We start from the raw sequence: 14,336 nt of genomic DNA on the forward strand, positions 1-14,336 counted from the left end.
GCAACCCCTTGCCATCTTTCTTGGACTAAATATTTGGTGACTAAACTGGACTTCTCACAGTAGATATCCTTCTCACATTGGACAACTGCAGCAATATCGTTCATATAAGTAGGAGTCCCCGGTGGCACAATGGGTTAAACCTTTGTGCCGGCAGTCTGGCAGTTCAAATCTGGGGAGCAGAGTGAGCTCCCACCTGTCAGCTCCAGCTTCTTATCCAGGGACACTAGAGAAGGCTCCCACAGGATGATAAAACATCCAGGTGTCCCTTAGGCAACGTTCTTGTAGATGGCTAATTCTCTCACACCAGGAGTGACTTGCAGTTTCTCAAGTCACTCCTGACGTGAAAAAAAAAGTTTTGTTTAAAAATATTGAAGCTTCATGTTTAAAAAAGTACAATTTAAACGGAATGAGACAGAGCAAAATCCCAGTCCTCTGCATGCCAGTACTTATGAATGGTCTCACTGGTCATGTTTTTTTATTATGGCCATCCCTACCTAGAAGGAATGAAGCACACTGTCTGCTTTGTGTATCACTGTAACCCTTCTATAAATCAGTTTGTGGTAAAAGCTACAGCATGACAAGCAACTCCTCTAGGCATCATCACTCCTCTTGCCTTAACCTCCCCAGAGACACCTATGCAAATCCGGATAATACAAAACTGTTATGTGCCTTACAGACACATGCACACACATACACATAGGGAAAGAGAAAGGAAGGCAAACACCCCTTTATACCTATCCACAAATACATTTGAAAATCATACCAGCCAATGAGCTGATCTACCCAGAGATTTACAAAAGGGGCAGCTCAGACCTACTATCTCTAAGGAAATGCATATTTCTTGAGGCTATCCTTGGGCGTAGACGAAAAAGACTCAGACAGAAGTATGAAGGCTTGAGATGGCATGAAAATTTGAGAACAACACATTTATGTAGAAGTGTTACAATTGACAGTGCTGTATCTTATAATGCCATGTAAGTAATGAGCGGGTATATTAAAAAGATGACACATGTATGCTTTTCTATACATTTTGGATGCTGGTGCCTATTCAAAACACATCCCTTCCTCTCCCCTTGGGAATAGGAAACCCTCACAATCAGAGACTTGCTCTTTCGGGGGACATGGAACATGCTGAGAAAACTATGAGGTTTCTCCATTGGAAAAAAAATGGAGGAAGGCAACCAAAGGTGCATATCTATATAAATAAAAATGTAATGGGTGTTGTAGGTTTTTCCGGGCTATATGGCCATGTTCTAGAGGCATTTTCTCCTGACGTTTTGCCTGCATCTATGGCAAGCATCCTCTGAGGATGCTTGCCATAGATACAGGCAAAATGTCAGGAGAAAATGCCTCTAGAACATGGCCATATAGCCCAGAAAAACCTACAACAACCTAGTGATTCCAGCCATGAAAGCCTTCAACAATAAAAATGTAATGTTCGTTTATGAGATTTACATAACTCAAAAATGGACGAATTGACACCAAATTTGGACACAATACAAACAAGTGACCATCACTCATAAAAATACTGAAAAGCACAGCGGAAGAGACTTAAAAAGCCAAAAAAATTATATTACATTGAAACACATGCACAACGTTACATATATACACATATACACAAATATATACACACATACATACACAGAAAAACACATATACACAGAATGGGCCACACCAACGCATGGCAGGGGACGGCTACACACAAACACACACAACCATATGTATGTTTTATGTATATATTCAGCATTTGTATACATGCCTATATACATTCTTTTTCACTGGTTTATTGTTTCCCTAATGCCCATTCACGGACCCCAAATCCACTCTTGGGATTCCAGAAATATGTTCCAATATCAGAAAACAGAAAAATTCCATCCAAATTACAGGGAGATATTGCTGCATCAACATAGAAAACAAATCAATATTCCAACACACACACACATGCCAATTCAAGTGTGTAGTCCTGAGCCCTACAGTGCAGATGCCTTTGCCTGTGAATGGCTGTTAATTGTTGCCTGTGTTTGTGTTTGTATATACTGTAATCCACTCGGGAAGATAGGTCAGAATATAAATAAAGTGGTTTATTATTATTATTATTATTATTATTATTAGAAATAATGCTATTTGACACCAATGTAACTGTCATGGCTCACTGCTTTGGCAGCATGGAAGTTGTAGTTTGGTGAGACACCAGCATTTATTTGGCAGAGAGAGCTTTAAAAAACCTTGTAAAACTACAACTCCTGGGATTCCATAGCTCTAAGCCATGGCAGTTAAAGTGATGTCAAACCACATTATTCCTACAGTGCAGGTGCATCCAAGAATTCGGTTTCCAAACCCCACAAGCACATACAGAGTGTGTTTCTCCTTTAAGAACCGAAGAAAGTTTCCCGTTCGCAGAGAAATGTACTCAGACAGGCGTGAAAAGGATGGGAAGAAGGAAAGGACTGAGGGAAGAGAGAGAGAGGAGTTCTTTCCTTCCTTCGGATTCCAAAGTAAACATGGTAATGAAGCCAAATTAACTCCTTGATGATGGGCATTGAGGAATCTGGGGCATTCACTGGGAGGGGAAGGTGGGAATCCCCCTCCCTCCTGAGTTCTCAGAACAGGAGAATCAAAGAGTCAGGAGGTGTCTCAAGGGCCATGCAGTTCAAAGCCCTCCCGACAGATGGCCAGAAGGAGACTCCATGGGGCACTGGGAACTCAAAGCCAAGCCTTTTTGAGGCAGGGCACCATTGGCTGGCCAGGATCACATAAAGAATGGTAAAAATAAAGGTTTCTCCTTGACATTGTCTCATTGTGTCCGACTCTGGGAAGTGGTGCTCAGCTCAGTTTCTAAGCTGAAGAGCCGGTGTTGTCCATACACACCTCCAAGATCATGTGGCTGGCATGACTGCATGGAATGCCATTACCTTCCCGCCAGAGCTACTCACATTTGCATGTTTTTGAACTGCTAGGTTGGCAGAAGCTGGGGCTAACAGCAGGAGCTCACCCTGCTCCCAGGAGTCAAACTGCCAACCTTTCAGTCACTTATAGAAGGGAGACACCTTTCCCCCATGATCACTCTTTCAGTAGATTTCCCTTCCCAGGGGCAATTTCTCTCACTTCCTATTCTCTCACTCCCATTCTTAACTTGGAGTCACATGTAAGTCGGATGTTTGTAACTTGGGAACTGCTTGTGATAGGTTTTTGTAGTTTGGGTGAGGCTCTTTTTCCTAGAGAAAGCAAAAGACCTCATGAAAGCACAACTCCCAGGACTGCATCTCATTGCGCGGAGCTGCATTCCTCCCACAGGGCATCCTGTTTTCTCTTTGAGGAAACTGGCTTCCCTGAGGCACACTCAATCCTTGCCAATGAAAAGCTTGGGATATTGGTGGAGTGGCATATTTAGCCGAAAGCTGAGGGTCGAGGAAAAGAGCCCCCCCCCCCATTTCCATCATAAGAGAGGATGTGTAGTAAAAGAAGAAGGGGGAGAGTGGGTCAAGTAAGGTGAAGATGTGACTCAACCCAACCCTAAGACACGGCTGGAAAGGAAGCTCTCTCTCTGTCTTCCAAGTAATCCAAAGTTGGGTGCATCTACACTTCGAATGAATGCCATTCCCTGCCACGGCTGAGTTCTAAGGAATCATAAGAGCCCTACTTTGCCAAAGTCTTGAGCCTTCTCTGCTGATGCCTCACAGTGGCTCAATGGGTTAAACCCTTGTGCTGGCAGTACTGCTGACCAAAAGGTCAGTGATTCAAATCTGGGGACCAGGGTGAGCCCCCACCTGTCAGCTCCAGCTCCCCATGCAGGGACATGAGAGAAGCCTCCCATAGGATGGTAACATATCAAAGTGTCCCCTGAGCAACATCCTTGTGGACAGCCAATTCTCTCACACGAGGAGCGACTTGCAGTTTCTCAAGTTGCTCCTCACACACACACACACACACACACATACACACACACAAATCCCCAAAAGACAGCTTCCCCTGAACCCACTCCAAACCCAACACTGATCCTAGCAAAATCCAGTCCCAGGGTGTTGGTGCCTCACTTTTTTTTTGTCAGGAGCGACTTGAGAAACTGCAAGTCGCTTCTGGAGTGAGAGAATTGGCCATCTGCAAGGACATTGCCCAGGGGACGCCCGGATGTTTTGATGATTTTACCATCCTTGTGGGAGGCTTCTCTCATGTCCCTGCATGAGGAGCTGGAGCTGATAGAGGGAGCTCATCCACGCTCTCCTCGGATTTGAACCTGCGATCTATTGGTCTTCAGTCCTGATGGCACAGGGGTTTAACCCACTGCGCCACCAGGGGGCTCCAGTGCCTCACTAAACTATTCTGTCCCATGATTCCCTAGCATTGGAGTCCCTAGTGACACAATGGATTGTGCTAACAGGAGTGCTGGCCGACAGGTTCGAATCCGGGGAGAGCAGGTTGAGCTCCCTCTGTCAGCCCCAGCTCCCCACACACACACAAATCCCCAAAAGACAGCTTCTCCTGAGCCCACTCCAAACCCAACACTGACAACTAGAAAAATCCGATCCCAGGGTGTTGGTGCCTCACTTTTTTTTGGTCAGGAGACTTGAGAAACTGCAAGTTGCTTCTGGAGTGAGAGAATTGACCGTCTGCAAGGACATTGCCCATGGGACACCCGGATGTTTTGATGTTTTTACCATCCTTGGTAAAAACATCAAAGCATCCTTGTGCATCTCTCATGTTCCTGCATGAGGAGCTGGAGCTGATAGAGGGAGCTCATCCGTGCTAACCCACGGTGCCACCAGGCTCCAGTGCCTCACTAAACTATTGTGCCCCATGATTCCCTAGCATTAGAGTCCCTAGTGACACAATGGGTTAAACCCTTGTGCTGACCGACAGGTTCCAATCCGGGGAGAGCAGGTTGAGCTCCCTCTGTCAGCTCCAGCTCTCCATGAGGGGACAGCAGAGAAACCTTCCACAAGGAGGGTAAAACATCAAAACATCTGCGCGTCCTTGCAGACGGCAACTTCTCTCACAACCAGAAGCGACTTGCAGTTTCTCAACGACAAAAAAAATTGCTAGCATGGAGCCCTGGCAGTTTAAAGCGGTGTCGGACTGTGTTAATTCTCCAGAGTCTGACAAGCCTACTCTTCCTCCTGTCCCGCTTTCACATCCCTGTCAGCTCCAGAGAGAATGGGAAAGGAGTCCCGTCAGTCCTCTATGAGGTCCGCCCCGTCGGGCGCAGCGCTTGAAGGAAACTCGGGGTCTCCCTTTCCGCGCAACTGTCTCAGAACCCGCTCAGACCGCGGCGGAATCCTGGGAGCTGTAGTTTGACAAGGACTTTGAGCTTCTCCTGCCCTCGGGGATGCTACAACTCCCAGGATCCCGTCGCCCCCTGAAGGAAGCCTAGTGGAGGGAACGGGAAGTGGTGTCCCTCCAAGCAAGCCCAACTCGAAGTCCAAGGGAAGGGGAAGGGAAGTTGGCGTTTGGGGGCGCGGACTCACGCTTCTCTCGGAGGTGCCGGGCTGGGAGATGGTGCCGTTGAGCCCCACCAGCGAGGGCAGCGTCTGGGACATCCAGTTGGTGACCATGGCCATGGTGCTGAGCACGGCGCCGATCTTCAGCAGCGGGACGGTCATGGTCGCCGCCGCCGCCTCCTCATGCCCCGCCGCCGCCGCAGCAGCCCCCGCCCTCCGCCGCCCCCGCCGCCGCCTCTCGCCCCCCGGGGCTCATGGGCCCGCCGTCGGAGGGGCAGCCCCGGACGGACTCCCCTCCTGTCCCCGCTCCCTCTCCCTCGCGCTCAATCTCAGTCTCTCCGCTTCTGCTGCTGCTGCTGCTGCTGCTCTCCTCGGCTGACACGGAGCGAGAAACCGGGCGCCCCGCGCGAGCCCTCTTTATAAACGCCCCGGCCGATTGTGACGTCACGGCCGCCGCTGGCCACAGGAGGGAGGGAGGGAGGGAGGGAAGCAAGGAAGGCAGAACAGCCGGGATCCAATGAACTCCAAGGAGCGGGACAGGCTCCCAACAGCCCCAGAGAGGAAGGGGGGGGGGGGCAACTCCAGCAATCCTCCTGCCTTTGCGCTCCTTCACGTCGGTTCCAGAGCTGTTACACTGTAGAAGCAATGCAGTTTGACACCACTTGAACTGCCACTGCTCCATACCATGTTGCAGTTAGCTAACGTGCGCCAGAACTCTTCAAAACTCCCAAATTAGGACAGTAAATAAGGAGCATACCCTCATAAAGCCAGAAAGCTGGAATGTTAAATTGCCTCTGTGTCTGTCTATATATGTTGTATGTCTAAATGGCATTGAATGTTTGCCATGTATACAGAGGTGGCCCTAGGTAATTTTCAACGGCAAGCAAACAGTATTTTGCCCCCCTCCCCCCAACCAATCATTGATATATATTTTCTGTTCGTCGTGGGAGTTCTGTGTGCCATATTTGGTTCAATTCCATCCTTGGTGGAGTTCAGAATGCTCCTTGATTGTAGGTGAACTATACATCCCAGTAACTACAACTCGCATATGTCAAGGTCTATTTTCCCCCAAGAGCGCCTCAAGAGCGCCCCTGGGCAAAATCAACTATACTGCAAATGCTTACTTTGCGTAATGGGTTGAGCCGCCCCTGCATGTATATGTGAATTGTAATCTGCCCTGAGTCCCCTGCGGGGTGAGAAAGGCAGAATATAAATACTGTAAATAATAATAATAATCTATCTATATAAATAAAAATGTAATGTTCATTTTTGGGATTAACATAGCTCAAAAAACACTGGACGAATTGACATCAAATTTGGACACAATATTCCTATCGGGCTAATGAGTGACCATCACTCAGAAAAACACTGGAAAACACAGTGGAAGGGACTTAAAAAGCCAAAAAACAAAAAATACATTACAACGCATGTGCAAAACCACATATATACACATATATACAAATATACACACACACACATATATGCATATATGCACACACAAACGGCGCTCCATGCAGTCATGCCGGCCACATGACCTTGGAGGTGTCTATGGACAACGCTGGCTTTTCGGCTTAGAAATGGAGATGAGCACCACACCCCAGAGTCAGACATGACTGGACTTAATGTCAGAGGACATTACCTACACACACAAAGCACATAGACACAGACTGGGCCACAGCAGCATGAGGCTGGGGACGGCTAGTAATCTATATAAATAAAAATGTAATGTTAATTTGTGGGATTAACATAACTCAAAAACCACTGGGGGAATTGACATCAAATTTGGACACAAGATGCCTATTGGGCTAATAAGTGACAATCACTAAGAAAAACACTGGAAAACACAGCAGAAGGGACTTAAAAGCCCAAAAAAACCCACGAAACACATTGATCGAACTGCAAACACTCTGGCACAAGCCAGTCAAAGTGGTTCCAGTGGTGATCAGCACACTGGGTACAGTGCCTAAAGACCTTGGCCTGCACTTAAACACAATCAGCGCTGACAAGATTACCATCTGCCAGCTGCAAAAGGCCACCCTATTGGGATCTGCATGCTTTATTCACTGATACATCACACAGTCCTAGACACTTGGTAAGTGTCCGACGTGTGATCAGTACAACAGTCAGCAGAGTGTCTGCTGTGGACTCATCTTGTTGTGTTTCAAATAATAATAATAATAATAATAATAATAATAATAATAATAATACCCCATCACCATCTCCCCAAAGGGACTCAGGGTGGCTAACATGAGGCCAAGCCCAAATAATTACAATGAAGCAAAGTAAAGTACATACAAAAAAGACAATAACATCAAATAAAAATGCTTAACAATAACATAGTAATGCAATAAAATAATGACAATAACATAATAAAAACGAAGTATAAAATACTAAAGGAATTAAGGGTGAGCTGGACCAAATGCAAAGGGTAAACAATTGTAAAACCTGTGGGTGAGATAGATAAAATGCTGTGTCAGAAAAGAGGGGAATTTGAGACAGGAAACAATCTGGGTCAGCTAACACCTCCCAACAAAGGATTCCTCCAAGCAGGAAGAGCAAGGCCATTCAATGCTAATTAAGGTGGCCAATTGCAACACTCACACTTGTCTCAAGCAAAGAGTTCTTTCTCCCACCCTGGACATTCCACAGATATAGACACCTCACTTGCCTCGTTTCCAACAGACCCCTCAACCTCTGAGGATGCCTGCCATAGACGTGGGTGAAATGTCAGGATAGAATGCTTCTGGAACATGGCCAGACAGACCTGGAAAACTCACAACAACCTGTTATGGCTCATTCTATGCATAAAACTTCTCTTCCAGCCCTTAATAATGCTCCTGTGCACCATTGTAAATCAACTTTCCCCATAAACTGAGGGTTAAAACACTGGCTTCCAGCCCTGGATTTAAATCTCAGTACATATAGGAATGCTGGTCAACAGTAACACTAGCATAGATAGAGTGTGGAAAGCCATAGCTATTTCTGAATAGGGTCAATTTGCTTCACTGCTAACCAGGCCCGTAGCCAGGATTTCGTTTTGGGGGGGCTGAATTTTTTTCAGGGGGGGTTTCGGGGGGGGGCTGAGTTTCGGGGGGGCTGAGTCTGAGTGAAAGAGGGTCTAGCCTAGCAAACCTTTTGTATCATTACCCCAATACCCCCATCATGCATATGGGATATATTGAGTATGGTGATCAGATCATGATATGAATAAACGTAACAGTTTAAATAATGCACCAGTAAGGCCTTTTCACGAACCATCATGAAATTTTTTTTTTTGGAGGGGGCTGAAGCCCCCCGACCCCCCCCCCCCCCCCCCGGCTACATGCCTGCTGCTAACAGAATCTCTGAGGATGCTTGCTCAATGGTATAGAAACTGAATTACTAAGGGGCTTCTTGATTTTTTTTTTGTAGTTTTCAAACTTTTACAACTTAGGACCGGGCCTACCTCTTTCAGGGCCCAAGTAAGGGCCCCCATAACTTAACTAGCACAGGACCACATTTGTCCTAAATCCAGCACTGATCCTAAGAGCTGTAGTTTGAGAAGGTCTTGAGCCCTCTCTGCCAAAGAGTGCTGGTGTCTCACTGAATTACAACTTCCAAGATGCCATAGCATTGAGTTGTGTAAAATAGTGTAGATGCACCTCTGGAGTCCAAAGAGTTTTTTGTTGGCTAAGAAGAGGCTGAAGCAGCCCACTTGCTTAGCATTGGTTCCATGACCAAGACAGGGTTTGCCTCTACACTATAGAATTAATTCACATGTAGAATTAATGTCACCACTTCAGCTTTCATGGCTCAGTGCTATGGAATCCTGAGGCATCAACATTTATCAGCAGACTAGGATGCAGACCTTGTAAAACTATAACTCTCATGCTCACACAGGATTCAGTCATCACAGTTCAAGTGGCATCTAATTGCATTAATCTTATAGCCTAGATGCATCCTCCGTTTTCTTAACACTACAGCATCAAGAGCAGCCATTTTGCTAGATGTGATGACAACTTACTCCGGGATAAACATTGCTGTCTCCAACAGTTGGTAGGTTTAATATATGCAGACTTTGGTGCTGGATAGTGCAGATTAACAAAATATGATGGATTATTGTCCCTTGCATACCTAGATGGGAGTTGGATTGGAGGGCACAGCTACAATTTTAATCCATAACACTGGCAACATACATTTTGTTGCCTCAAATGTTAGCCTTGTTTCTGGGTATATTTGACCTACTTGTTCCAAAAATGATACCAGTTTTCCCTGATCACCCTTTGTTTTTAAGATAAGAATATATGCCATATATCAGTTGCCATCAGCTCACCCACAGAAAATCATGATAACCATATCTAAGAAACTAGAGCTGATAAGGTCTATCTAATGCAATGTTCTGAATCAGCTTCCCAAATAATGTTAGGAACAGGCTTTCAAACCAAGACACCAATAGATGGATGGATGGATGGACGGACAGATAGATAGGCTGGGCTGTGCAATTAATACCAGGAATGAAGCCCACTAAACTCAATAGTTGGTCTGGTCTTGTGGGTGAAAACAGAGCTGGCATGGTGTAGTGGCTTGTATAGTGGGATTCCAGAGAAACCTGGGTTCAAATCCTCACTAATTCATCAAAATATCTAGGGTTTCACTGCCACAGCACACTCTCCCAGTCTCAGTGGAAAGCAATGTTAAACCTCTTTGGACTAAATCTTGCCAAGACATCTCTATTTTGCTATACAGCCATTTTGGTGCAGTGATCTGAATGTTGGACTAGGGCTCAGGGAGACCAGGGTTCACATCCCTGTTCAGCCATGGAAACCCAGTATTCAGACCTTTGAAATATCACACACTCTTTAAGGAATGCAATGACAAACTTCCAAACAAATCTTGTCAAGAAGCCCTAGAAGAGTCTTACTGCAATTAAGCATTAACATGAAGACATATAACATCAATGTGGTGAGTGAATCACATTAGGATTGGTGAAACCTAAACTCAAACTTTAACAAGGACTTCCTGATGATTAGAACTGTTTGGCAGTGGGATAGGTTGCCTCCGATCATGGTAGAGTCTCCATTTCTGGAGGTTTTAAAGCAGAGGCTGGATGGCCATTTGTCAGAGGTGCTTTGATTGTGTAGGAACCGCAGTGGCCCAATGGGTTAAACTCTTGTGCCGGCTGAACTGCTGACCTGAAGACTTGAAGGTCAGCACTTCGAAACTGCAAGACAGGGTGAGCTCCCATCTGTCAGCCCCAGCTTCCAATGCAGGGACATTAGAGAAGCCTCCCACAGGATGGTAACACATTCCCTGGGCAACATCCTTGCAGACGGCCAATTCTCTCACACCAGAAGCAATTTGCTGTATATTCTCAAGTTACTTCTGACATGAAAAAAATTGTGTTTCTGCATCACAGAAAGGGTTAGACTGAATAGTTCTTGGCCTTTTTTCCACCTCTATATTCTATGATTCTATGATTCTATGACATTCAAGTTAAAATCCACATTTGGCCATGTAGCACACTGGGAGATACTGGGCCAGTCACTGCCTCTTAGCAAATAAAAATAAGGAGAAAAATGATATATAAATAGAACAAATTAATAATAACAAGCACAATGATAATAACGGTCATTTTATATCTGAGTACAAATGTACATCTGACTACAAAGTACAGCATGTTATTGTATTACTTGTCCTAAGTGCATTTGCTTGAATCAGCTACTGGACCCAGGATACAGAGTCTGGCTGTGTGGAGTGCCATATTAAAAGGGTATAGAATATACTAGTATCCTAAGACAAAGTGCAAGTTTTTGCCTCAATCAATTTTACACCACTGCAAAACCTAGTAAATTGAAATTGCATTTTGCTGAATGAGAACAAGCAATATCAAACTGAGAAGCACAGAGAAAGAGGAAGCATGTGTCAAAGTTAACTGATAGATGCTGTTTTCTGTAGCTGGTAACCAAATAACTTGTACAATTTGGATTGGTGAGCCTAAGGACATTTTCAACATGTTAAAGCAGTGATTCCCAACCTTATTTGACCAGAGACTACTTTGACCAGGGACCACTCTCCAACATTAGTACCAAATGGGTTATGAATCACTTTTTGGCCAACTTTAGATTCAGTTTGGTTATTTGGGATGCAGAATCAGAAAATTGCATTGGATAGACCACATCAGCTTTAGTTTCTGATACAGAACATATGCCATCCAGTAGTCACCATCTGCTCACCCACAGAAAACCATATTTAATAAGCCTCAGGACTATAAGAGGGTTTTACGAGACCAGTCACTCTCAATGCAACAATATAGTAACAGTGAGGTCGTGGACCATACTTTAGTTCTTATGGACCCCTGGTGGTCCATGGGCCACAGGTTAGGAACCACTGTGCAAAACAAACTATATGGTACTTACGGCAAATACCACTCTAAGTGAACATGGAGCCACAGAGTTTAGCTTGAGTCCACAATGGGTAGCCAGCACACCCAGATTTAGGGCCTAGTCTGAATATTAAACTCACTAGAAATAATATAAACAATAAAATTGCCAAGCTTAATGAAAACAATGGGCCTTGATTCTGAGTGTCACATAGCAGCTCCATGTATTCTAAGGGGCATGTTCCTTTCTGTTCCACATTTGAGAGAATGGCAGAAAATATCACAATATGTTAAGACACATATTGAGGTTGATGGATTATTCACATTTCTATGAGTCAGTTGTAGTCCTTCTTCTGTTTCATCTCATTAAATCCTGGCTTTATTTCTTCTCCTCTAATGCATCCACAAATGAAGTCAGGTAGGTTAAAGTCATTACACTTCCAATTCCATGGATCAAAATAATCAGATTGCAATCTAGTGGTTGATAAAGACATTCTGGGAGAATAAACCTTATTGTCATTACACCAGAGCTGGCCTTAAAGCCTGTGATTTAAGTCTATGTAGCAACCCCAGCTTTGAAAAGTCAGTTTGTGAATTACAATGCATAGGATCCCAACCCAGTCTCCAAAATAACTTTACCAATAGTTGGCTTCAATATAGTTATAAATATTTTAGACATGTTTTTCAGAGCTTCTGAGAGCCAACAATAAGGAAAGACTTGGAAAAGAGACGTGGCACAGCCGTCATTAGGAATCTAGCATCTGCCATATTTATGAAAGCAATATGCTGGCAGCAACGTTCACACTTGCTTCAGCAATCTGGCTCCATAATGTATGTCTGTTGGATCACACCAAGCAGGCCTCCAATATTCAAAAGTGAACAGATTTTGATGTGGGAAAACACACCTTGGGCAGATTTGGAAATGTGCCAGATGTTCTTCCAGGAAGGGACAAATCCATTGCCACTTTGGAAATGATCACAGTTCAGAAGCCTCTTTTCCATGGACTGATTCAACACACATCTCCATAAATGCTTTGCTTGCTTCTCTACATTTTAGGCTGTGGCTTCAGTCCTGCATCTGAAGTAGACTTAAGCCTATGAAAGCTTATGCTGCCAATGTCTTTTTCTCAAGGTGATACAGGATCCCTTTGCATACTGATCCAGACTGGAAAAAGTACAATCCTGACATTAGTATTTAATGATTTATTTTTACACTTTAGGATTTTATCTAATTCCTTCATAACTTTCCTTTGAAGTTTTAATCTGCGTTCTTGACTACAGTCTCTATTTTAATTAATGATTCAGCCAAAGATTATGGGGCTTACATACAAGTAAAGATGCACAGAAACACTCAGATTGCCCATTTGCCCCCCTGCAAAAAATCAACTGGGTTTAATTATCCTTAATTTGGGATGGATGATATTTTCTGTTTTTACACAATTTCACATTCTTCTATCCATCTAAATCACAGTGAGCCATGACAAAAAAGAAAGAAAAGAGCTGTAATCCTGTGCATAATTATGCTAGGTGAAGCTGATGCTGGTGTCTTAGCACTAAACCAGGTCTCTGAATAAAGGCAGGGCTGTTATACAAGATTTATTCTGCATCGATCGTATGCTTCCCACACTATGATTTCTTCACATTTGTCATGTGGACCAGAAAGTATATCCATAGGGACTATATGTGTTAGATTGGTGCACCCAAGCAATAAATCTCCCTGCAGATTTAAAGCAAAAATGGCCAACTGCTGTACTCTTGGAGGCTGCAAAGATCACCAAACAGTACTCTGGAGATCTTTTTTTGCCAGCCAAAATAACCTTCTCATAGATTATTAGACTCTGTAAGAAAGATAGGGCCATCTAGTGGGAAATAAGAAACCTTGCACAATTAGAAACTGTGTTCAAATTGTGCAATTTATATCTTCAAATCATGCTCTGGGGCAATGATGGATCTTACATGTTTTGACCTGTTGGGGAATCTGAGCTGTTAGACTCAAAAATAATCCTTAATTGGAGTAATTCCACCAAAATACAGCAGAGTACCAGGAGTCAACTCCATAACCAACAGAAATGTATGTGTGATGAGAAGGGATAGACTTCTAAGCTTTAGGATGGCTCAGGATTGCAGAGTCAGAACTTTGGGTTAAAAAATACTTATTAATGTAAAATGGAAATACATTCTTGATAGAAAAGTCTTGGAGCTAACTAGCTTACTAAATCCCATCTTCTAAAGAAAGTAAAAGGTAAAAAAAATCAGTGCAGCTACATTTTGCTTGCAGAGAGGCAAAATGCATCCTCACAGGAAGAAAGAAAAAGCAGAAGTAACATGATGGAGACTGTTAAGTTAAGGGTTCTAACCCCCCCCCCCCCCCAGTTTACTTATGAATTTTTACTGGTCAACCAATTTATGAGAAAAAAGAGGTTTCTTTTTTAACCTGACACATTTTAGGACAGGATTGAAGTTTTAATGCCCCCCCCTCCCATTTGTCTACAGCCCTGCTGAATGGCCTTCTTGGGGCAAATTAAACTTAAGAGGAAGTTCCC

The 14,336-nt window shown here is 44.1% G+C and overlaps 1 protein-coding gene across 3 annotated transcripts in view; it reads right to left on the reverse strand.

Annotated features, from left to right (window-relative positions):
- The window catches only part of OLFM2 (olfactomedin 2), a 275,804-nt gene that overhangs the window by 204,139 nt on the left and 57,329 nt on the right, over window positions 1-14,336 (reverse strand). For 2 of the 3 annotated variants that reach the window (XM_060763837.2, XM_060763836.2), the window contains exon 1: window positions 5,463-5,643. The exons of the other annotated variant lie outside the window; for it this stretch is intronic. In XM_060763837.2, the coding sequence (XP_060619820.1) occupies window positions 5,463-5,597 (135 nt within the window). In that variant the 5' untranslated portion in view covers window positions 5,598-5,643. Of the gene's footprint in view, window positions 1-5,462; window positions 5,644-14,336 lie in introns of those variants that run through there. 3 annotated transcript variants of the gene reach the window in all.

Source organism: Anolis sagrei, chromosome 2 (genome assembly GCF_037176765.1).
Source record: "Anolis sagrei isolate rAnoSag1 chromosome 2, rAnoSag1.mat, whole genome shotgun sequence".
Lineage (NCBI taxonomy): Eukaryota > Metazoa > Chordata > Lepidosauria > Squamata > Dactyloidae > Anolis > Anolis sagrei.